At 38.5% G+C, this 25,979-nt stretch overlaps 1 protein-coding gene across 1 annotated transcript in view; it reads right to left on the bottom strand.

Moving 5' to 3' along the window:
• Window positions 1-25,979, bottom strand: part of snama (something that sticks like glue) — an 88,515-nt gene that overhangs the window by 27,541 nt on the left and 34,995 nt on the right. Inside the window, exons 5-6 of the mRNA XM_080266295.1 lie at window positions 7,307-7,354; window positions 417-505 (exon numbers count right to left, since the gene is read on the bottom strand). Of these exons, the coding sequence (XP_080122421.1) occupies window positions 417-505; window positions 7,307-7,354 (137 nt within the window). The remainder of the gene's footprint in view (window positions 1-416; window positions 506-7,306; window positions 7,355-25,979) is intronic.

Raw genomic sequence — 25,979 nt, 5'->3', positions numbered from 1 at the left:
CAGTATTCAGGTTGTGGGAGTGGCCTAGTTACATCAGGAGCATACAAACTGGCCTTAATACAAGATCAGAAAAACATACCGACTTACTTTGGTGGATGGAGGGCTCTAACCTTCAAATACACACTGATCTATCTATTACCAGACTTCTTAATCCTGTTAGGGGTGGCCACCAATGAAATACTTTCATGTAACTCCTCTGCTATTAGGCTTCTCTCTCTCTCTAACCTATTCCTCCATCTTATTCTCAGTCTCCCCCTCCTCTCCCCTCTCCTCCTCCTCTCCAACTCACACACTCTCTCCTAGTCAACCTCTCATACTCCATTCTCTCTACACGACCAAACTATCTCAAAGTACTGCTTTTAAGCGTCTTGTATATCACTGAAGCCAAATCTCTCTTGGGGGGGGGGGGAACTCACTTTGAAGGGTGGAAGGCTATTGTTGACTGTGCCACCATTGCATTGATCTTGTCGTCCTCGCTGCCGTCCATCCTCGTCAGGTCCGTCACCTGTTATGCCCAAAGAATTAGTCAAAGCTGGTGGTGGTGATGGTGAATGGTGGTGTTGGTGATAAAATAATGATGACTTGGGGACAATACTATATGATGATGTCAATGATGATGGTCTATCTATCTATCTATCTATTGCCAGATGCCATAATCTCATAAGGGGTGCCCCTCCCTGTAAAACAAACAACTTTGAGTTATTTGTTTTACAGGGAGGGGCACTAACCCTCCATGGTGATAATGACAATAATAGCACTGGTAACAATGATGATGATCCAGTATGTACACACAACTTGCACTGCTATTATAACTTAGTACTTCACAGAATGGTCTTTGTGAAGTGGCTGATTTGAGGTGATGAGCTCACAGTATAACACACCTCTACTCAAAGTCCCATCACACCAGGTGATGCCACGTCTCTTTCTACAACTCGGAAAACTGTTACTCATGGCTCTTACATGTCCCAGTATGTCACCTCATTAAAAGTTTTTTTTACAAGCCCTTGCATGTCGCCTTGCTTAATTTTTTCAAAGCACATTATTGTTCCCTACATCACACACACCTACTCACTGCTCTATCGTTTCACAGAGCATCGCATCCTTAGACTCAACTCATTTACCCAGGCCAAAACAACTCTCCATTTCTCCCAGCTCTTATCATAAAAGGTCTATGTCCAATGTTGTCCTTGTATTATGTTCCTTATCATTTTCCTGTACTGTAACCAACATACCTATTCACAGAACAACCATACCACAGTACACTGAACCCCTAGACACAACTCATAAGCAGTCAAAACAGATCAAAAGGTCAGATAGGGTGGATTTTGCTACCACCCATCCTTATTCTCACATTTTTACATTTACTTAGCCTAAAACTGTGATCTCTTCAATGCTGAGTTGCAACAAAAAATTAAAATAACAAAAAATTACATATGGTGCTAAAAAGAAGTGTACAGAAAAGATGCAGAGCTGTAGTACTGAACTGTCATTTTTTTTTTTCGCAGTGTTACATTAAATGTGGATGTGATAGAAAGCGTTAGGAGAAATACACTGAGGTGGTTTGACCACTTGGAGTGGATGGAGAGCAAGAGACTAACAAGAGGAGTGTATGTGAGTGAGGTGGAGGGGTGGGGTGAGGAAGGGAGGCCAACAATGAGATGAAGGGAAGGAGTGGAGAGGTATATGAGAAAGGGGTGTGTAAGCTGGGGGGAGGGCAGCGAAATGGCGGGGGACAGGGTGACATGAAGGTGATTTGTTCGTGGCCACACCATATGGGATTGAGGCGTCTGGCAATAGACAGACAGAGATAGCTACATAAAATGAATTGCAAAAGGACAATATTCTGGGCAAAGTTAGAGTAAAAGTACTATTAAGTACTTCCTATGAAGTCTAGGGGTCTGAGGGTACACTTCCAGTCCTGTACATTTAAGGGGTACATGATCGGCTTTAGTTCCTTGATGGCATTGCATGATGAGTTCTTTCCCCTTAACTTGGCCCAGATTTCCATGTTTTTGCAGCTTATTTTAGGGAAATCATTAACAGAAAAAGACAGCAATAGGGCACTACATACTTTCCATGGCACTTCTTCATGACTAGCACCACTTTTCTAGTCAATCTATTATAATGTTAAAATTCAGTATTAAAGGAAAAATGGCGATTTTAAACCTTCTTAGAGTAAAAATAGTGTGAGATACCACCAGCCACCTCTTGGGATCAAACCTATGCACTTGGAACAACCAGCTCTGCAGCTGGGGGTATTCTAACCATCACTACACCACCAGCACATAACAAGAATATACTGTGGACAATGCCTATTCCTACCAGACAGCATTACTTATAGATGACCACAAGTATACTCAAGGAAAGTTTGACATTAACACACTCCAAACCCCCTGAATATGAGACATCCAAAGCAGTAGTCAGACCCTTGCCCATCTGGTAACTGTGTGAGATGGGTGAGGATGGGTGAATCCTTCGAGCTAGGACCAAAGGACCATACAGCTCTGCAAGGGAAGGAGAGATAATTGGAAAGACTGATTCATCTCTCACCAGAAATACATTATCCTGGCATGGGTTCGAACTGCCAACCCTAAGGTTGTGAAGTGCAAGCAATACTAGTGAGCTGCTCTGACTTCCCAGGGTGATGGGAAGAAGAGGGTAGCAGCCATCACTTCTCCTAACCCTCCTCCTCCCTTAAGCTCATCTCAGTCACACAAGTTAATAGATAGGTGTGTGTCTAGTTACTGCTTTGCTAGTACCCATCTCAAATTAAGAGGTTCGAACTGGTGAACAAGTGTGTAACGCAGAAATTTTCTCAAGTATACAGTTGTCTCAAAATATTCCTTTCCCCCTGTAATGACCAGTATATGTTTACCTCTCTCACTTCTAGATATACTCCATTATAATTCAAAACTGTAGATATAGGGGATGGAGTTGTGGAAGTACTGGCAGGTGTGGAATGGTGGGTAATAGTTGAATTTAAGTGTAAGTTGGAAGATTATACATTTCTAACTTAAATAATGTACTATAAACCATGGATTTACTACAATACAGTTATATGACAGAATTGGGTTACTCTCAACTTGAATACCGTACTAAGCTGTGGTAGCATGAAATTTGACGAGCCAGTTATGAGTGTGTGGAAGAGTTTTGTTATTTGGGAGACATGTTGTGTGCTGGAGGTGGGGCTAAGGTGAGAAGTGGTTGGAAGAAGTTCAGGGAGCTTTTGCCTCTCTTGACACTGAGAGGACTCTCCCTACATGCTAAGGGGTCTTTGTATGCAGCATGTGTTAGGAGTGTAATGCTGTATGGTAATGAGACCTGGGCAGTGAAGGAGGAGGATATTCGCCGGCTCAGACGTACAGAAACGAGTTATGAGTTACGAATGAGTCTCTTCGGATACAATCAAGTTTGCCCTTCGATGTCACTATCAACTGAGCTAAATGGGGCTATGTAACTGTCATTTTTTTTTTTAATGCAAGGAAGAAGGAACCAAAAGCCAATACCCCGTAAATGGTTCCTTCCAAGAAAAAACAAAAACAATACAAAAGAGAGCCAAACTCAAGATCCGTTCATTTCAAGATGCCTGGCCACACTGCACTTGAAAGACTAGAGATCATGGGAAGTATAAAATACAGAGGGAGACAGTTCCAGAGTTGACCTGTTGCATACATGAAGGACTGGGAGTCATGGTTTACTCTTGCATTAGAGAACTGGACAGAAAAGGGATGAGAGTTTGTTGCAGGACGAGTGCTACGCACCCATCGTAGAGGTGGAGGGATGCAAGCAGACAGTTCAGAGGAGCAGTGACCATTGCAGTAGCAACAGAAAAGAGATAAAGATGCAACAGTGCGGCGAAGAGACAAAGATTGAAGGAAGACAGTAAGAGGAGGAGAGTTAATGAGACGAAATGCCTTTGACTCCACCCTACTGAGAAGAGCTGTATGTGGGGTGCCTCCCCACATATGAGAGTCGTACTCTACACGGGCGGACAAAACCCGTGTATAAAGCCAAAAACTGTGCAGGGGTAATGAAGGTCCAGAGTTGGCTTAGCACAGCTAATATCTTGGAAGCAGATTTTACAAGAGATGTAATATGAGCTTCCAATATAAGTCATGAGAGAATGAAACCTCAAGTATGTTTAAGGATGATGCAGGATTAAGCTGGATATTATTAAACATTAGTGGATACTCCTGTGGAAGAGTTTGTCAAGTTTAAGAGCATAAGAACTGAGTCTTCGATGCATTAAAAACAAGATTATTTTTACCCCAGTCAGAGATATGAGCCAAGTCAGACATTAAATGTGCCATAGCCTCATTCCTTGTGGTTGAAGTAACTGCTGAGATTGACGTTATGAGGACCAAATGGAATGGTGAAGGGTGGAATCATCAGCATATGAGTGGACAGGGTAAGATGTATAGCTTAGAAGGTTGTTGATGAATAAAAGGAAGAGAGTTGGTGATAGGACAGAGCCCTGAGGAACACCAATGTTGATAAATCAAGGAGTAGAACAATGGCCGTCTACAACAACAGCTACAGAATGACCAGAAATGAAGCTATGGACGAAGGCACAGATAGAAGGATAGAAACCGTACAAGGGCAGTTTGGAAATTAAAGATTTATGCCAGACTCAATTGAAAGCCTTTGAGATGTCAAGTGCAATGGCAAAGCTTTTGCCAAAGTCCCAAGAAGAGGGATAACCAGGAGTCTGAAAGGTAGGTGAAGATCGCCTGTGGAGCGTCCCTGATGGAACCCATACTGACGATCAAAAAGGTTATAATAGGAAAGATGCTTTAAAATTTTGCTGTTAAAAGACTTAAAAACTTTTGAGATACAGGATGTTAAAGCAATTGGACGATAGTTAAGAAGGTTGGGAATGGTCACCCTTCTTTGGGACTGGATGAATGAGAGCAAACTTCCACCATGAAGGAAATGTACAAGTTGATAGACAAAGGCAAAAGAGTTTACCTAGGCAAGTTGTAAGCACAGAAGCACAGTTCTTGAGGATAACAGGAGGGACTCCATCAGGCCCATATGCCTTGTTAGTATTGTGGCCAGTGATGGCAGAAAATACATCAGCTGAAGAAATTTTAATGTCAGCCATGAGGAAGTCAGAGGGGGGAAGTGATGGAGGAACAGCACCGGAATCGTCTAAGGTAGAATTGGAGGGGAAAGTCTGAGCGAAGAGATCTGCTTTATCAGTAGAAGAAATAGTTACAGAGCCATCAGAGTAGAAAAGAGGAGGGAAGGATGATGAGGTAAAGTTGTTAGAATCGTTTTTGGCAAGGTGCCAGAAGGAGCGGGAAGAATTCGAGTTGAAGAGTTGAGAGCATGTAGTACGGATGAAATTATTTTTAGCAGAGCAAAGAACAGACTTAGCAAGATTCCGGGCAGAAACGTATAAAAGATTTGATTCAGGGGTGGGTTGGCTCTGGTATCTTTTATAGGCCCTCTCCATGTTGTGGACAGCATTATAAAAAGTGTGATTAAACCAAAGCTTTCTTGCATTAGTCAAAGGAAATGAGAAAGGAATGTATGCTTCCATGCCCGAGAGAATGACCTCCATAACACGCAAGGCACACTCTGATGGCTCCTGACCATGGAAGCAATAATCATTCCAGGGAAAATCAAAGAAGTACTGCCTGAGAGCCTCCCAGTCAGCAGCTCCAAAGTGCCACAACCGAAGTTTTTTTTGAGGGTCCAGAGGCCATACCAAAGCAATGGGACAGGTTAAGGTACTGTATTAAGGATGTGATCGGAGGAGCCCAACGGAGAGGAAAGATTAACAGTGTAAGCAGAGGATTAGTTGTAAGGAAGTGGTCAAGTATGTAGGAGCTGTCTCCAAGGCGGTCAAGGATACGGGTAGGGTGCTGTACAAGCTGCACTAGGTCATTACGGATAGAAAAGATGTAGGCTTGTTCACCAAGTGGATCAGTGAAAGGAGAGAAGAGCCAAAGGTGGTGGTGAAAACTGAAATCTCCGAGAATGGAGATTTCAAAAAAAGGAGAAATGGATAGGTGGAAACAAACTGACTACAGTACTGACAATTTACTCATAAAACTAATCCTACACATTTCTTAACCTGACTCCTGTATCTATGATGACCCTTATGAATGTAACTGAAATTAAAAAGGTTTGGGTAGATGAGGAATGGGACTGTGGTCGTGCTATCCTATGCAACTAACATTCAAGAGAAAAAGTCCATTGACAATCCCTTGCCAGCTTTGAGTTCTAATTCCCACATTTGTCATTGTTCTTCAAACATCAAATACAAAGTATTTTTCATATTCTTTTGATGTCTTATACCCCCAGAAAAAAAAAAAAAATCACATAACACATTTCAATTCCACAGCTGGATGGGAAGTGTTCATGAACTTTCACTCACAAGGTACATTAAAGAATCTACCAATGAAGTCTGATATTTCAAGACCACACACAAAATATCTAAAGTCAACATATTACATAAGAAGTATGCTGTATACAGCTAGCACAGCATATTGAATAAAGATGTGAATACTGAGGCTTTAGGAGTATATATTGAGGATTCTTCTATTCAAATTGCTGTCACTGAATACACAATTTCGCCATTCATTAGCTTGCCACTACTGGCAACAGTAGACAGCTAAATTACGAGATACTGCAAATCTAAAAAAAAATAAATTCAGTAACATAACTACATCTGTTGTCATTTTATCTCCAAACATACAACTGGCATCTAAATTTATTTAGCATCTAAATTAACTCAGAATTATATATTCATTAACATCTTGCCTTTCTTGGGACACAAAATTGTGTTAGCAATGCTTTTGCAAAACCTTTCTTTGAAAGCAAAATCATGTCTATGCAAAGAGAAATACAGCCTGGCATGAATAGGAAAGGCCTTCACATTTTTGCCCAGCTGTCTTTCCCTTTCTGCCAAAGAACAGGATAGTGTTCAAATTTAGTCCACCTAATGTTAACAAAACTGCCAAGTCTGACAAATGATAATATACTGCATAACTTAAAACCTAACAAAAACAATGACATGATTAATGAAATAGAGAGATCATGAATGCTCAACTGATAAACAACTCTAGCAAAATTGAAAAATTTAATTGGTCTGACTATAAAACTCATTACAGAAGCAGTACATAAATAAGCTTGACTGTAAAATCAATAGCAATTTAAGTATTTAACACCAGGAACACTAATAACCATAAAACTGAGCATAATTTAAATGTATAGGGAATGCAATGATTATAAAGAATCCTGACCATAAAACAACAAAACTAAAACTAGATTAAATAAAAGGAATACCGCGGCTCACCTCTTGGATCTTTCTGTCTATTTCAGCAGCAACGGCAGCCTCATCTGTCTGTAGGTAGAAGACAACGAGTAGAGACTTGCTTCTTCCCTCCCCGCTCCTCCCAGTACCGTATGTGTTTCAGTGTTCTCCGCCTGTGTCACTGGCATCCAACACAAACACACACAAGTGCACTCACACATATGCAATCAGTAAAGACTTGCTCCCTCCCTCCCTGTCCCTCCCAGTAACGTACACATGTTCTCTGCCTGCGTCACTGCCATCTCTCTCTCTCTCTCACACACACACATACACACACACACACACACACACAATATTTACATCCACATTATCCCTGCAAACTCTGTTACACTAATTTCATCATCATCATATCTCATTAAGCCTCACAATCTAGGTCACCACCTTCCTTTCATTCATTTCAAATGTCTTGCACCATCGTAAGAATCTATGGACACAGGATGATTGTGACAACTTTCAGGCTGAATTATCCTCACGTACCTCTCATTCCCTCAAATGCTCCTCCTCTTCTTACTTTCCTCTCACCAGTATGCTGCTCCACTCTCTTCAGCACTCCCCTTGTGCCACTCTCTTCTTTCATACCTCTCACTCTCAGACACACTTCTTTCTTCTCCCTTATCAATATACTGCTCTGCTCTCTTCTTCCATACCACAAAAGGTCTGCCCCAACCACTATGGCTTATAGTAGTAATTAAAAAATGTATATAATTATGCACTCCCTCTAACGTTCACTCAGTTAACTACTCAAACAAAATGAAATACGGCCTTTTCATGAACATTAACCATTCATATTATTACAAAAATCTCCCATTACATTAGTCTGTGCATTTTACCCCTTAGATGCATAAAAGAACATCAAGATGTCTATCACTGCATAGTCATCATTCTCTTGTTCACTCTCATTCTTTAACCAGAGATGTGTACCCAAACTCTGTGGGAAATAATGGAATATTCATTTTAAGGGTTACAAATGTTTTACTTGTTCAAAGGTGTACTCTACAAACTGCCACACTTGCCAGATTACTAGCTGTCTCTTGTGGGCGTATGCTTAGACTTTAAATCGTGAAGAGGAGGGAAAATTCCATATTTCTGACTTGATATTTGTGGATCATTTATAATTCCAAGGTCTTTCTGAATATGAGTGTGACCTCGGGGATAAGGGACTGAAGAGGGAAGCTGCCAGAGATCTAGTAGCACAGACAGCTGCCATTAGGTGGCCAAGGCCGACGCACACAAGCATGGTGGAGCCATCAAAAACAAAACGAAATTAAACAAATTCACGGCTCACTTAAGGTTATTAGATGTGATCCACCTGCATCCCATACTGTAGAGCACAATTATCACTGAGAATGACAAGCCAGACAAGTTTCATTTTTCTCTTGTGCATTAAGAAAGACTGTCAAAAACTGGGGCATACCTTTCCCTCCATGAAAAAAGGCTTCAGCATACAACCATTATAGTCATCGTTTATGTGCAACCTCTGTTATGCTCTCACAGCATCAATTATGACTGTCACCAGCACCTGGACCCAGTGTCACCAACATATAATACAGGCCAGCCACAAAAGAATCATACTGCACATTTTATATTAGATCTATGGTCTTCTGACAAAACCCCATTGAATTCTTTTTAAAGACAATCATTAATGCAGTGTCTGCAAAATGAATGAAAGCAGCTACAGACAGAATCCCAAAGACAGTACAGAGAAGACAGGACTACCATAACAGAACTATTCAACATTCATATACAAAACAGGAAGAGGTAAAGCAGTGAGAATTTTGACAAAAAGGAAATGATTTTCGTATTCCTGTATAATGACATACACTTTTACCTTGAATTATTCCCAAAACAAATGACATCAACAACTGAATTGGTATTATGGTCTGTGGCTGGCCTGTATTAGTGTGAGACCATGTCCAGTGGCTGGTCATGTTTTTTGGTGCCAGGTTGGTCAACTGTCTATTCATCATGTCTGGCTCACATTCATGTCACAATATATGATGCATGTCATACAGATAATGGCAGTACTTGTAGTTTCACTAGAAATGTTGAGCAACTGGTAAGTGTAAAATAACAGCTGATAAAAACTACAGAAATTACAAACTACTCATACAGACAGGGTAAATACTTAAAAAGAAATTCATAGAGGAAAATTATAAACTCTGACTCAAGTACGTAAAATATAAGCATAATGTACTATGGAACTATTGGTCTAGGACACATTTCTGATTATATGTATACCACATTATTTTGATCATACAGCCAATGGGAAAAGATTGGCAGTCAAGAGGGTGGATTTATTTATTTTTTTTTTATTCACACCCCACACATATAAAGGAACCACAGTACAACAAGTCTTCTTTAGACCAGTCCCCTTTAACCCTTGCAGTTACACATCAAAAAATTCCAATAAAAAGTGATTTAAATGCAAAACTGTAGTTCAGCTATTCACTTTGATGTGAAAAATGGTCCTGCAATTCCCTCCTACTTCCCTCAACTTCCCAACCCACATTTTTTTTAATAACTAAAATTGATGTACTGCAGGATCCCGAAACATAATACTACTGTTATTTGTTGTTCATTATAGTCTTCTGACCAATCAGATGACATAAAAAGAAGATTTACAGTACAATATTGACTTCATACTAACGATTGTCACACATCACACACACACACAATCAAAATGTAGAGTCATAGTGGCCAGTTCTCAGCAAAGCAAATAAAACCTCATTGCAATCATACATTATATATATAGCAAACCATTTCAATATGTTACTTAGTCATCCAATAGTGTACTAAAACACCAGGCACATTACTAAACACAGTACTGTACATAAATTGCTTGCATAATATATTCTGCAGGTTCACTCCTGTAAAATATTATGTAACAGACATGAAGTACATTTAATCCACAGTAGAATATAGCATGCAGTTCTTATCATCTGTTTTCAATAATCGAAGCTGCGTTCTAGACATACCTGAAATAGAAATTCATTATTATCTGTATAGCAACAGAGATTCACCATACAATTTTCTCTCTCTCCGTCTATGTAAATCAATGGTATAATGGCTGAAGTACCGCACACATGCATACATTTCAATATAAAAGACTGTGAGCAATAACTTTTGAAATCCAGTAATGCATTATTCAAATACAATACCAAACTTTTTAGAAGTGTGTAATAATCTTACATGTTTTCAACTAAGTGGGTCAATATTTTTATCATCAGATGTAGACACAATATGCATACAAGCAATACATACTGCAGCCAGCTCAAAGTTTTCAACAGACTCTTAAAAATCTTGCATTTCCTATAGAGCAACATTACTCCCTCTAATTTATGACAACTCTTGTATTCTTTCCCATTTAATGCCAAATGATTTATCTCAGCTGAGAGTGAGTCATATGAGCCTGAGATTCAATGATTGTCTGGTGCTTGCCACTGTTCTACACTGTTATACTCTTTTCACTTTAAATTGCCATCCTTCCATCTTCAATGCCAAATTGTAGCAAGGTTTTTAAAATACAGTGCTCGTCATGAGGAAGTGGATCAAATAAGTCTTATTCTGCTACTGAGCTTTGGGTAACAAGCCACAATAAAAGTTCTTGGCTAAGTTAAAGTGAAAAGAACATGGTCCCTGCAAGTTTTCTTTTCAATCATTTCACATCTTTTGCAAAGTCAAGTCTGGGGCAATCAGGAATATTTATCAAGTTTCATGTTCTGTGAATAAACAACAATAAATTATGGGGGAACTGCTTTTATTATGCTCACATCAGTACACCAACAGGCAGAAAATGTTCATCATTATCATTATCCCTGACCTTTCTCCTACCTAAGAAGAGTTAGGTAGGGTCCAGAAAGCAAAAAATATTCACAAAAGTACAGTATTAAATTATGAAAATGTGAGGCACTAAGGGTCACCATCAGTATAGCCACAGGATATAGTTCAAAAAATTGTCTCAGGTTTCAGGAAATGTTTTAAGATCCTTGTGATTTTCTTCATTCATTTTAAAGTTTCAGTAATACAGTTTTCAGGTTTGCAATTTTCTTCATCCAAGTCTCTTGCTTATTCAGTAGAGAGTGAGTTTCATGAACTTTCTGTGCACAAGTGGAACAGTCCAGTATATCCAATCCTTTAAACGAAGTCTTCGATCCTCCAAAACATTGATCTTGTTTCACCATAACTTCTGGAATCACCAGTGTTGTCACCGTCGCCAGCGCCATGACATAACGCCGTAAGTCTCCTCACACTCTCCAACAGTGATTGTAAGGCATACCCTAATTGCTGAATACTATGTCACACAACATACAGTATTTATGACATAGCTATCCTAAACCCATGGGATTGATACTAAACAGTGTGATCCCCACTTTCCATAACATAAACATGTATTTACATGGTTCCTTGTTCTTCTTTGACAGAAGGGATGCTAAAACTAGCTCCACCTGAAGCACATTACTGCAGTAGACACACAATAATAATAATATCTTTTGTGTCTAAAAAGCATCAGTTCTTAACACAAAGAAACTATTGCACAGCCACATCAGGCACTATTCTTTATACAGTTCATTTCAGTGACTGTGGAACGTTGGCCTAATCATATTTTTACTCTGGTTTTTGCCTGGTAATTACAATCAACTTAAGGACATACTACCATCCACAGTTATAGGCCCAGTTGTTCTTATCACGGTAATTGTCACTGCCCATGTCACTTTATACTGTACTAGGTTTAACTATGTGTAAAGTTGCAATCTTTCCACACTGAATATTGAGTTCTAACAAGAGATTAACATTAGAATACGGTGCTAGTCACAAAGAAGTCCTACAGAAAGCATGCTGTGCTGTACGAGTTTCTTATAATCCAATAAATTACACGATATAACCTTCGCAATGACAAAACTCTCCACCTAGCAAAAATCAATGAACTATAGGAATAAACGACTTGACTCTCCTCTCTCATGAAGGAATCTCTCATATTTCTGTGTCTACATCCTATTTCTGGTTACTACTCCTTCCTCTGTGTTATAGAAGTAAGAAGCTGGGTTACAATCATATGACCAACAGCTTTCAGCTGAGCACCTACTGCTTTTAAAATATATTCTACATTTATATTTCCACCAAGAAGCACAACACCCAATTTTTTCTGTGCAATATCTGACATGTGCTTCTTACCAAATTATAATCAACTAAACAAATATTTAGCAGATTACACACAAACTTACATCAAAGCAAACAAAAGTAGTTCAAGCACACAATATTAAAAATTGGTCTTTAAATAACGTAAAGCTTATTCCTTTACATAATGTGAAGGAGTGGTAATACGGTATCACCACTACCCCTACCATTACCACTACTACTACTACTACTACTACTATCTTCTGTATTAAAGGTCTCTAAAACAAAAGAAATTAGACTGACTGCATCATCATCATCATCATCATCATCATGACCTCCTTTCCCACCCTAGGGCAGAGTGAGGAGTAGCAATGTCCAGACAGCCAAAGTTTGCCCAGTTTAATGGGCCGCACTTTCATTCACTCATCAGTCAAGCCTTCGAAATCCTGGCTCCATTTGATAGGCCAAAAAAATTTCACAACGTTCTGTAGCTCACATCTACCTATCTGATAAAGCAACTACTATTAAATCTAAATAGTTGTCATTCTAATAACGGTTCTAAGTCAGTGGAAGAACACAGTATACATAAATCTACAGGCTATATCACACACTATAAACATTATACAATAAAGCCATGACTTGGTATATGAGACAGTTTGACATGCAGATAAATCGAAAGAACAACGAAGTAAAAGTTATGTCCTGTTTTGGGTTAACAATCGCAAAATTCGGTTGTATGATAATTATGGTGGCTGCATACAACAATCCCATGCATAAGTGGTGCTGCCCACACAAGTTGACAGCCAGAAGTTTAAGCCAAGATGGCTGCCCAGTGTTTACATTCACTGTGATTCTCTCTCATTTTGTTTTGTGCATACAAAGTTGCTGAAACCCCACTGCTATTGCCAGATAACAGGGCAAGTGCACAACAAATGGTGCAGTGTGATCAATTTTGTGTGTGTGAACGTTGGGGGTAGGGTTGCAAAAGGCAGACCAAAAAAGACCTGGGACGTGATCAAAAGAGTGTAACCTCATGGACAAGGGACTGAATAGAGAGGCTGCCAGAGATCAAGCAGCATGGAGAGCTGCCATTAGGTGACCAAGGCCAATGCATGCAAGCATGTTGGAACCTTTACAGCAATACAGTACAAAATTAAAAACTGAAACTTGTGACCTGCAAATCACATCTGGCAAGGATGCTAACCCAAGCAGAAAGTGTGGTGCTACTGCAGGAACTGACAGCAAACCTAAAAGGTTAACGTCTATTGATATATTAAATTACATGGCTTGACTCCCAACTTATCCCACTTGAACTCACGTTAGACATCAAATTACGACAAATCAGTATGGGATAGGTTTTCACTTGACATAACCCAACTGCAAACAGGGTCATGACTGTATTGAATAATAAACTCTTTCTACTGAGTACTGTACATCTAGCCCCTTCCAAGCTAAAGTGAATAAATATGTCTAGACAACAAGAACAGAATAAAAACATTTAAAAAATGGAGCTAATTACCTAACAGCTATAATAGCAAAGTTCTTAGCATTAAATATCCAATTTGTGGTGTTTAGTAATACTGAAATACAGTAACTTACTTAAGACATTTCTTAACACACTATATTTAAATACTCTTTTTCATTTGGCCTAAAACTGAATTCTCTATCCTGAATGCCGAGCTATAACAATACAGTAACACTGGAATATGATGCTACTCACAAGGACATGCTATCAAATGAATGCAGAGCCACAATGTTATCTTTCGCCCATCGAGCAATGTGAAATTAGCTGCAGAAGGATTAAAATTCAGGCCAAGTTCAGGTGAAAAGACTATGATTTATACTGTAATATAAAACAAATACATTATTCTGTAAGCTCTAGGATAAAGAAAAAAACTACAATTCTGCAACAAACTAGACGCTTTCAGTAGTGGTGGCAGGACTTGATGAAAAAAGTAAGATTTCTCATTCATATCAACAAATCTTTCTTCTATCATCATCACATAAAGCCATAAAAGTACATTGTTAATTTTTATCTATCCACAACCATCCACCATTAACCAGCTGCTGTAAACATTCAAGTATAGTTGATATATACACATTCAAAGCAATCCTTACACTGAGAGAGTCAAGTGTGCAGAAATGATAAATCAGCATTACAATTCAACACTGATGTTCAGACACTACATAATGTGAGGTAATACTGAACTCTGAGATTCATGTCAAACTTTTCATTAGTCTCCTCAGTGATAAGATATAACTGAATTTTCGTCTCAGGGGGAATATACAAACATTTTTATAACTATACAGTAAAACATCGATATAACGGCCTTCAATAGACTGGAATTTGCTTTTACTGGAATCGAGGAGCTACCGGACTAAATTATTATACAGTATATCAGAAAACGTCCAGTAAAACCAGAAGCAGTGTGGACTGCCTGACCACTTCAGCTATGTTCACCACAATAAAGTAAATAAAAGTCATGTCTATCAGTGTACAGTACAGTATTACAGTATTATTATATACATAACTCCATACGATTATTGTAGTGAATGTATAGTACAGTGGTGTATTGCAATGGTAGTGAAAACAGTTTAAAACCATTGATGCGATCCGGGCTAATGTCTGATGCATTGGAAAAAGTCAGGGTTAGCAAGGGGAAGTCTGGATGTTGATTTTATCAGATTTTCGCATTTTTCGGCATGCCTTGGGCCCCAGTCAGTCAGTTATGGTTATAGTAAGGTTTTACTGTATATCGTTCTTCAACAGTATGAAAATAATGGATCATGATTATCATATACAAACTAGATAACATTTGTATATTTTGGGAATTTCTCCAACGGTTCAGTAATACCCTAGTTTACCTTTTACTATAATTGTATGTTAAATGCAAAATTATTACCTGCTTATTCAACCAGCAAGCATCATGCTATGAGTAACTAATATAATACACAGCTACTGAGTTTGGGCATAACACATAATCCATTGATTTTACTGCTATCTGCCTTTCTTCAAAGTTCATCTACAACAACTCAACAGATGAATGATGATAAACTTGCATGCACAACAATGGGAAAAACAATTGTACATATTATGTTCTTCTAAACTAGCTCATGGTATAAAATAGTTAGTTTCATATATTAGTAATATGATAATGTATACTATACATAATATAATGAGCCAAAAACCACATGAATACTGATGCAAAAAAAGTTTAGCTGGCAAACTGGTCACTGTCATCTGCTCACACACATTTACAATAAACATGACTATGCCCTCTTTACTCGAACTTGGCCTAAAATTTCCATCTTTCCACCTTGAATGCTGAGTTGTAACACTCGATTAACACTACCATATAGAGTAAAACCTTGATATAACAGAGTTCAATAGACTGGAATTCGCTTTTATCGGAATCAAGGAGCTACCGGACTAAATACTCATATCTCGGAAAAAGTCTGATAAAGCCAAAAGCAGTCCGGACTGCCTAACCACTTTAGCTATGTTCACCATGATAAGGTAAACACAAGACATGTTTATCAGTGTACAATACAATATTATCATATATATTATACCATATGATTATGATAGTGAATGTATAATACAGTACAGTATTGCAATGATGATGAAAACAGTTTAAAAACTGTTGGTGAGATCCAGACTAATGTCTGATATATCAGAAAAAGTCCATGTTAGCAGAGGGAAGTCCAGATATCACATTTATCTGAATTTCACTTTCTTCAGAATGGCTTGGGCCCCAATTAATCCATTTTAGTGATGTTTTACGGTAATGTCGATCACAAAGAGGTACAACAGAAAGGATGTAGAGCCATAGTACAGTATTTTCTGCCACAAGGCAATGTGAAATACGCAGCAAAATTACAAAAATCTGGGCCAAGTTAGAGTAAAAAACATATTTCATTTTTATTACCCTTTTAAGCATCTGATGTGTGTTTATCAGTATATCACCAGCCTTTACCAGTGTCCCACAATTTCACTGGGATGGGTAGGACTCCAGGTTCAAATATAGGTGAATGAAAACTTTGTTACACCTCTTCCTTTGCAATATATAATGCATATTACACATGTCTCTCTTGTGTTACTGGTTACATACAAGAGAAAGCTATGGTTATTTAAAAAAAAAAAAAAAAAAAAAAAAAAAAGTGCTACAAAGCTTTCTATGCCACCAAAACCCCAAAACAATGAAAGGAAATACTGAAGCAGAATCTATCATTAGTGTCAAAATTACACTCTTTTTACTTTAACTTGGCCTGTCACCTCTCCATCTTAAATGAACTGTTCTAAAATTAGATTAATAATAGATTATTACCCTAACCACAAAGTGCTATGGAAAAGATGTCAAACCTTAATGTTATTTGAGAAAAAAACTGCAAAAGGACAAAAACTGGGCCAAGCTATGATAAAAAGAGTATAGTTAACTTTCATATAAAACATCAGCATTCAAGAGTACTACTCCTTGTTAGTGCATTTCCAATGATCTTAGACAACAAAATACTGTAGTGGTAAAACATTGACCATACATCCTCACAGAGTAAAACACCTCATGCAGGTGTACCTGTAGTATTAAATCAACACAGTATTGAAAATTATCAATATACAGTATATTAACATGTTGAAAACATGAATAACATTAAAATAATACAAGTTTTATTATTCAACAAAAAATATTCATCTACAATTCTCTCCACACATTTGGGCAAGTAGTTATTAATATTCCAAAGCCCACACAATGTAAATGGCACTGATACTTGATATTTCTTACGGGACTGTTGAATAAGCAATCTAATACTGTACAGTGAACTTATGTTTCTGCAAGGGACACAGTCAGTGGCAAGGCAAGTCTTACTTCAGTATTCACTCATTATATCATTTTTCCAGACACCAGTACTTTTGCTGCAAACTTTTAAAATATGAAACCCATTATTTCATAAACAAAATCTAACATGTTTCGAGTCTGCAGTATCCCTTAAAATTCCATTAAAAAATGCTGCAATAATCCAAGGAGAGGTAGCGTTGTGAAGTCATTGGTGTCAGCATTCAACGCCGCCGCCACCACCACACACTGGCTGGCGCTACCACACCTCACTACTGCAGCTGCAACTCTGCTTCACATCACATTATAACCCATAGGATACCCATTAAAACTATTCAATCCCACAACACTCACAAGACTTCCAATGATAGCTGCTTTAATTCACAAAACCCCATTAATTCTGGCTTACATGCGAGGTGTGGTTGGGGTTTATTGCTCACACAATGCCACTCAGAGATGAGTGAGGCCCTTATCTTAGATATCAGGACTTATTATCCTAGCCCCAGATCTCTGCATTTCTGGTGGAGCTAGGAAAGGTTAGGATGAAACCTCCATAATTTAAAGACACCCTCTAGAAATTCTAAAGGAAACCTTGTCTGCATGTAAACTATTAATTCAATGATGATTTCTATCACTTCCGGTAAAAACTGCTTCACTTCTGAATGGTATTATAGTTTTCATCAGTACAAAAACCCTTTCACTGCTTCAAAAGTGACATTACTGAGAGCCACCTGATGTCAGCCACTTCCTTGGTACTGTTTGGATAGCAATATGCATGTTACTGGTGGTAAGACACCCATCTCCCTGAAATACCTTCAGTCACTGGATTTTTGTCAGGCTGTTCAACTAGGGGAGGTCCCAGTCCAACATGTTAACATAGCAACTAAGCTCTCCATGAAGTGAAAGTACAGCTGACCACATTGGTGCACCATTTGAAATGGTCATGTTAAGATCTATAAGAACCTTGATGTTGAAAATTGCAGCAAGTAAACACAAGTTCTAACAATAAGTGAACAAAATGGGAAACAGCACTTTGAAAAAGGTAGGGAAACAGTGCTGTCGCATAAAGTGTGTCTAAGTACAGTAATCCAAACTGCATCTGCAACTGTATCAGTCTGAACAATAAGACTTATGACATATTGCAGTTCATTTGTATGAACCAAGCAAGGGACTAATTAAGGTTGTCAAAGGGTTAGTGTGTGCTTAAGAAAAAAAATAAATAAAAAAATACACCATCAGGATTTGGTAAACACCAAAGATACCCTCCGACAAGATCTGGTTATGAGCTGTTACAACTCATAAATAAAAGGCTCTTCTCTGACAAGATGATGATGACTTACAAGGTCAGCTGTTTTCCAATACAGCACTCTCAATGCACCAACATTTTCATTACCAACTCCAGGAACTGCAATCTGTGCTCAGCGCTTATTTTCTGATAATAGTCTGCTAAAGATGAAAATCTTGGCCTTATGTCATGTCAATTCAGTATTAATTAGTTGCGTGAATTTCACTGCAGTGGTTCATGGGTAGCCAAATTGCTCGAATTTCAACACACGATAATTTCTGATCCCTGATATAAATCAAGGAAATCTACCAGGGAAAAAGAATGTCCATATAAGTGGGTTCAAGTGTCCATTCACTCTTTGTAGGTTGGTAGGTAAAATTTTACCTAAGTAGCTTGGGGAGGTAACCGTGGTGGCCTGAATGATAGTAGCCTTGTATGCCAGGATACACAATGAATAATCCACTACAGGCTCTAAGGGCCATGTTATGGTGATGAGTACCATGGCTAAATGTTTCATGGCATATGCACCCACCTTCGAGTATCAAGACTATGATGGCCTGGTGAATTAAGGAGTGGAATGGTAATCATATAGCCACACAGGTCTATCATATTTGCAGCAGGGAATATGTGAAGACTTGAAACTCTTTAAATAGCTTTCACTACTCTCCAGTAAGGCCCTCCGATCAAAAGCACCAATAAATCAATCCTCTCTGGGACATCCTTATTATATCACAATGCAGACTGGGTACTAGAGCCGAACAGATCATATGTTGAAATGTATGGTTCTGTACAATGCCATCTGGGTGAATCACTGGACTTTAGATAAGTGTTCCATAATCCTCTCAAGGATACCATTACAATAACACAATACAGATGGTGGGTACTGGTCACCAACTGACAGTATGTAAGAGTGTGAAGTGCCTCATGTTGACTATGCAGGAATGTATTAAAAGGATAGGCATAATGTATCCTTTTACTAAAGACTCACTGTCCCAACCCTCCACTGAGATGGCTTCAGTTATTGGTATTGATTCTGATCCCAACAGCACTAGGTTAAGCCTAAATTCTACAGTTATTCAAAGACAAAAAAATCATTTGATTATCTTAATTCATTTAATTCTGAAAGACTTTGGACAGTCGTGGTAATAAATAATCACCTATCCTCCAGTACCCTGTGCCTCAGGCTGCCTCCTTTGTGTGTGGCAAGTCACAGTGGAACAAGAGGGGCTGAGAGGGAGGGGCCAGAGAGAGAAGGGAAGGTGTTTTGGAGGACGAGTGATGGTGTGGGGGTGGAGTGAGAGGGGAGGGAGGATAGGTACGGAAGGGAGAATGAATGTGAAGTGGTGGTCATATCATTTGTCTATTCACTTACATTTAAGGCATGATATAAAGGAGTTAATATTAGATAGATAATGCTGCATTACATCTTGTATATCGGCGTCAGATAACAAGCTTGGGGATGCTATCAAGGGCAGGTTCGTGAGAGAAATATGATGACGTGTCAGATCAAATATTAGTGCAGAGCCAGATATTTGTGCATATCCGTACAGTTTGACTTCGGACGCAGAATGGAATCTGGATGGCTATGACTTCTGTAATGTTTAATTAAGAAACAACCTCTACCCTTACATGCAATTAATTTTGGAACTAAATCAACCTCTGACATGGCTGTGTCCATAGTAAATATGATCACCCTCTCGGTATACACTATACAGTCACCATCATGTCAACTATCTTATGACATCTCTATGAAAAGGCTATTTAAGAAAATTGTGCATAGAAGATAAATAAATCTGATGTCTGGGCACATGAGTGGAAATAATTATTATCTCTCATAAAATGTTAGAAGGAAAACAAAACAAAATCCTACCCAAACTCCCAAAATAAATCTATGTCAATGTTCACCGACACTGGCAAAGCTAAAGCAACAAGGAAAGCCTTAGTAAGTAATCCAGTGGCCTCCTGTGTCATAATAACCGCTTGCAGTCTTTGCGACAGCAAGGAAACAATGATGTTGATGGTTTGCTGGTTTCGTTTGAAAAGCTCCCACTCGTCCGTGGTGTGCTGGAGGAGGTGGGCCCGTGTCCTCTCGTTCTCTGGCTTGCACACACTGACAATCTGGGCCAACACAGTCCTGATGACTCTGCACTAATAATTGATCTGTCACATCAGTATATTTCTCTCACGAGCCAGCTCTTGATATCACCACCTATCTAAAGCTTGTTATCTGGCTCAGCTATACAAGGTATAATGCAGCATTACCTACTAAATATTAACTCCTTTATATCATGCCCTGAATAAAAAATAAAAAAAAAGATAAATAATGTGACCACCACTTTGCATTTCATTCTCCCTCCTCTACCTACCCTCCTTCCCCTCCCTCACTCCACCTTAGCACCATCACTCGTCCCTCCACCCACCTTACCTCCTCTCTCTGGCCCCTCTTACTCCACTGTGACTTGTCCGGCATAAAGAGGCCAGCCTGAGGCACGGGGTACCGGATGAGAGGTGATTATTTAAGACCACGACTGTACATGCTTGCATTAATTTTGTCAGCAGAGTTTCAGCCAAGCATGAGATGACCAGATGTAAAACAAAGATGCAATGGTAAATATCTTACAGAAATTAAAACATAAATATTACAAAACAGAAAAGTCTACCTGTGCATAAAAATTCCCTTCACTGTAATTCGGTACTGTAACATGGATGCTTTGTGAAAACCATGAAGTAACATACAGTACTGATATGCACAATAAAACCATCAGGGAAAATATTATCTTCATCTTTATTTAAGCTGCAAAATAGTAATCCTCAAATCATCAATACTAATGAAACTAATTAAAATATACATTACAGGGAAGCAACCAGTGTCAGATTGGAAAAAGGAAAGCAAATATTTTTATTTCCTGGCAAAACAAACTACTCTCATCCATCCCTTCAAATGCTGTATAATATATCCAAATCCACACTGTATCCTGTTGGAACTTTAGTAAGAAGTATAAATCTAGGATATCAGTTAGCATTAAGAGTGCCTACTCTACTGTATCAACTTTATATTTAAGATACATCCATCAATTTTTTCCCTGATGCATATTAGACAACCATTTATGAGCAGAGAAACATTTCTAGTGTCTCACAGTTTAGGAATATAACAGCATAGGAAAGTGAAAAAATGGTGATGAAATATTTGGCACTTTTACCCCTTAACTGTAAATGACTTGAGTAAAACGTTAATTGCACTTCAATAACAATTAAAGGCTAACATCACATATTTTTCACCCCTTTAGCATGACAGCATCTCGATTCTTTCCATTATAACAAAGGTCAGATGATTTTACTTCAGTTAACTACTAGCAGCAGAAGTTTAATGTCTTAAAATCAATTACCCCTATATCCCTTCTATGCTTAACCATAAATCTGTCCACTGGTGCTACTCTCATAATGTTGTGGCCTTTACATAGCAGGGAAATATTACCAGTATAACAGTGCAGTGCCTAAGCTACAGCAATATACATACATATATATATATATATATATATAGATAGATAGATAGATAGATAGATATAGATATATCTATATAGATCTAGATATATCTATATCTATCTATATCTATATATATCTATATATAGATATCTATATCTATCTATATATAGATATCTATATCTATCTATCTATCTATCTATATATATACAGTATATATATATATTCCAGAGAAACATGCAATTAGTTTTAAATCAACTATATATCAAGTGTTTAAGGTCAACTTATTACATTAGTCATTAAACCATCGGTAATCCCAAAGTACTGCAAATCATTACTCACAATGATGAAACCCATGAATCAGCTGACACCCTTTTTACAGTATTCTTTCTGCTACCAAGCACTTTATTCAACTTAGGAAAGGCCTTCCATACTGAAACGGCTTTATTAACCCCTCCAGTGTAACAAGTCCATCATCTGCTCAGTAAGTTATGAAATGGCTAGATTAAAAAAATCTCTAGGTTTCCTGTATTAAAACTAACATGCATTTAAAGCACCTTTCAAAAACAGAATCTATTGTCTACAAATAAAAGATTGCTTTACTACAAACTACACAATTCATATATCCCTATTACACATGCAATGCAATCATTATTAGCTCTATTTTTTTTTTAATTACAAATTTGTTGTTCACTATTACCAACTGAGTCAACAAGAATTAACTGGCACTGGTCAGGGTACTTATAATAATACCAAGTTCAATTTCAATAATCAATCACATTTTCAAATAAACCAGATATTTTTGTGTTTCACATACTGACTGCAATCAACTGTTACACTCGCTTGCAGCCGGCAGTCCTACACAAAATCACCAGTTATACACAATATATAATAATTTTTCAAAATTCATTAGCATTGTTAAATACCTAGGCATTGGCATTTTCAGGCCCAGTGTGAACTCTCATGACTACAGTATATATATATATATATATATATATAATGGAATTTATACACTGTATATAAAAGTTTTATGTGCATCAATTTCAGTTTTTTAGTTCTGAGGTACAGGATATACAAGAGGATTCTTGTCCTCTCCCCAAACAAATGCAGCCATAACTGCCAATCCTTCAATGAAAAACATCCCTCCCTCTTCACATCTCACGATTTCCAAGAGTACTCTGCAGCAACTGTCAAACTGTATTATTCTCCAGAGCTGCTTTTACATATGTGGAAGCTTGATTCATCCATGAAACTGTTTCAGCATACAGCACAGTATTCACAAGTGCAACATTTCAATAAGAAGGCATGCAGCTGATTTCCCAGCTGTTCCTTCACACAGACTGACTATCACTGACAAATACCAGTGTAAAACAAAGTGACCAGGATCACAGAGCTTTAAGTCCAAGCAATATTCAATCAATGAACCAACTTAACAAGAAACCAGGGCATTGTCAGCCCCTGTGACTGGACAAGGCCCCCCCCCCCCCAAGGCATAAAGTAACTTGTGGTGGAATGATAGAGTAGAAGCTGCAGTTAAGGAGAAAAGAAGGCTTTTCCGGAAATGGAAGAAGGGTGGTAACAAAGAGGAATACTTGGCTGCCAAGCGTGGGGCTAGAAAAGAGGTTTACAGGGAAAAGTCTGAGTCACAGAGACTTTTACCTGCATGAAGAATATGACATTTAAGGTGGTGAATCAGATGAAGAGGAAGACCAGGGGTGGGCAGTGTGTGAAGAATGAAGGGCTGTGGTGAACAGTGAGGATATTCAAGATGCATGGAAAGAGCATTACAGCCGGTTGTTGAATGAGGAATTTGACTGAGACAGGGAAGGTTTCGAGCCAGCAGATCCAGAGTTTGGCCTTTGGCCTTTGTTTGATGCTCCCACTGCGAGCAGGGCAATAGGCAGGATGCAGGTGGGGAAGGCAACAGGTGTGTCTAGGTTGACTGCTGAAATGTTGAGAGCCTCAGGAGATATAAGAGTAGGGTTAGTCACTGATTTGAAAATACAGTCTGTCCTCACCTGAAGCAGTTTGCTGTAATGAAATATTGCTCTAACATGGCACGATATTGCGGGAGAAAATAAACTTTCTAATGCAGGCACTGTTAGTGAAAAGTGGTAATTTGAATCCTGAGTCGAACTGAGTCTCTCAAGCAGTTCATATTTGACAGTGGCCCTTCCTTTGAAAGAGGTAATGACATGATTAAGCAGACTGTTGATGCAGTAAGCGTCTACAATTGTACGTACACCGACCGGGTAAACTGCTGTAAACAATCACTGATCACTCGTTACTTCTCCAGACAAGCTGCCGCGGTCTACACCAAGAGGATATCCAGCGACAGCAGGATGAAGAAGCTACGGACCACCTAGAAAGTGATGTTTGGAGTGTTGCTAGTGAAACAGACTTTGATGGATTTAATGTGTGTTCTCCCCCTCTACCTCACCTCCGACAATGTGTGTCTGCTCTTCTCCTCACATAAGGTACAGTACAAAAAATAAAAAGTCCTATTGACCTAATGTATTTTTTATAACCATATTAACGCTTTTAAGTTTAAATCGGGGGTTATAAAAAATTTTGCACCACAAGGGAGGAAAAAGTGGACATTGGGCGGGGGTGTGGAAGGAAATAGGAGTTTTCAAGAGTCCCTGTAACGTGATATTTGCCAAACGTGAGGTCGGTGCGGAAGCAAATACACACGTAAGACGAGAACAGAGTGTACGAATATATATACATGTGTTGTCCCAGACGACTGACTGAAGAGTGTAACTGTAAATTGTGTAAAAGGGGAAGGATGAGGCCTTGGAAAGAGAAAATTATACAGGCATTAAGCTTTTAGACTAAATAATGAAGGTAGTGGAGAGAGTTCTAGAAGGTATGATTAGCGAAAGAGTGAATAGTTATTGATGAAATGCAGTTTGGGTTATGTCAGGCAAAGGGACCACTGATGCCAAATTCACTGACTGACAGCTTCAGGAAAAATATACAGGAAAGAAATGAGAACTTTGTTTTTGTTAATTTGGAGAAGACCTTTGACATAGTCCCCAGAGAGGTGGTAAAGAGGGCAATGAGAAAGTTTGGGATCGAGGAGTGGCTGGTCCAAGGCAAACCCCTGAAAAAAGCCATTAAACACGACCCATCAAGCAACAGCCAACAAATTCTAATTTGGTCTCTTGTAACCAGGGGAGAAGTAATGACAAACCAAACAATTAAGATTATAAACCCCTGAATTCGGGTGATATGTGAGCCAATTCTTGCTGCTACAGGACAATTTTATTTAAGAAAGACATCCCACATTGATGGGGTAAATCACGGCTACATATACCCCTTAAATTTGGGTACTCTCTCCTAGTGAATAAGCTCAAGGTGGCAAGAAAAATTAAGATTTTCACAGACTCAAGGGATTAATGAGGTGGGTTATAAAGGTCTGATTAGCAAAGAAGTATAGGTGGTCAAATCAAGTGGATGGACTTAAGTTGGTGGTGGTATTGAGTGTTCAGAAGGTGGACAGGTTAGGAAAATAACAGACTACTTCCTATGTTCTGATCAGCATCATCATTGTAAGTATGCTTGGTCAACATCAAAATGGTATCCAACAGAACCAATTCTTATTAAATCTGCCATGATCTGGGTAGCTGCATGTGCTGGTTCACTATCCAGCACGATACAATGCATTCCCACACGAAAAATAAGCCTACATCCACCTACATGCAAACCCTCAAACAAAAAAATTCCAAGCAGCCACTACAGATACCGAAGAATAATCTTCAATCTCCACCTGCTGTATGTGCAAACCCACAAACTAAAATCACTGAAGCCACTGCCAAAAACCATTTCACTCACAATATCATTGAAGCCACTGCAAAAAAAAATATTTTACAGAAAAGTTTTGCTCAGCAAAGGAAAAAACAAAATATCCCCTAACAAAAACAAAACTGAAGAGCATTAA

This window comes from Coenobita brevimanus, chromosome 19 (genome assembly GCF_032717465.1).
Source record: "Coenobita brevimanus isolate Jiangsu-jjx chromosome 19, ASM3271746v2, whole genome shotgun sequence".
In the NCBI taxonomy this organism is placed as follows: Eukaryota; Metazoa; Arthropoda; class Malacostraca; order Decapoda; family Coenobitidae; genus Coenobita; species Coenobita brevimanus.
Note: the sequence above shows the minus strand (reverse complement) of the source record. Positions and strands in the feature narration are given on the sequence as shown.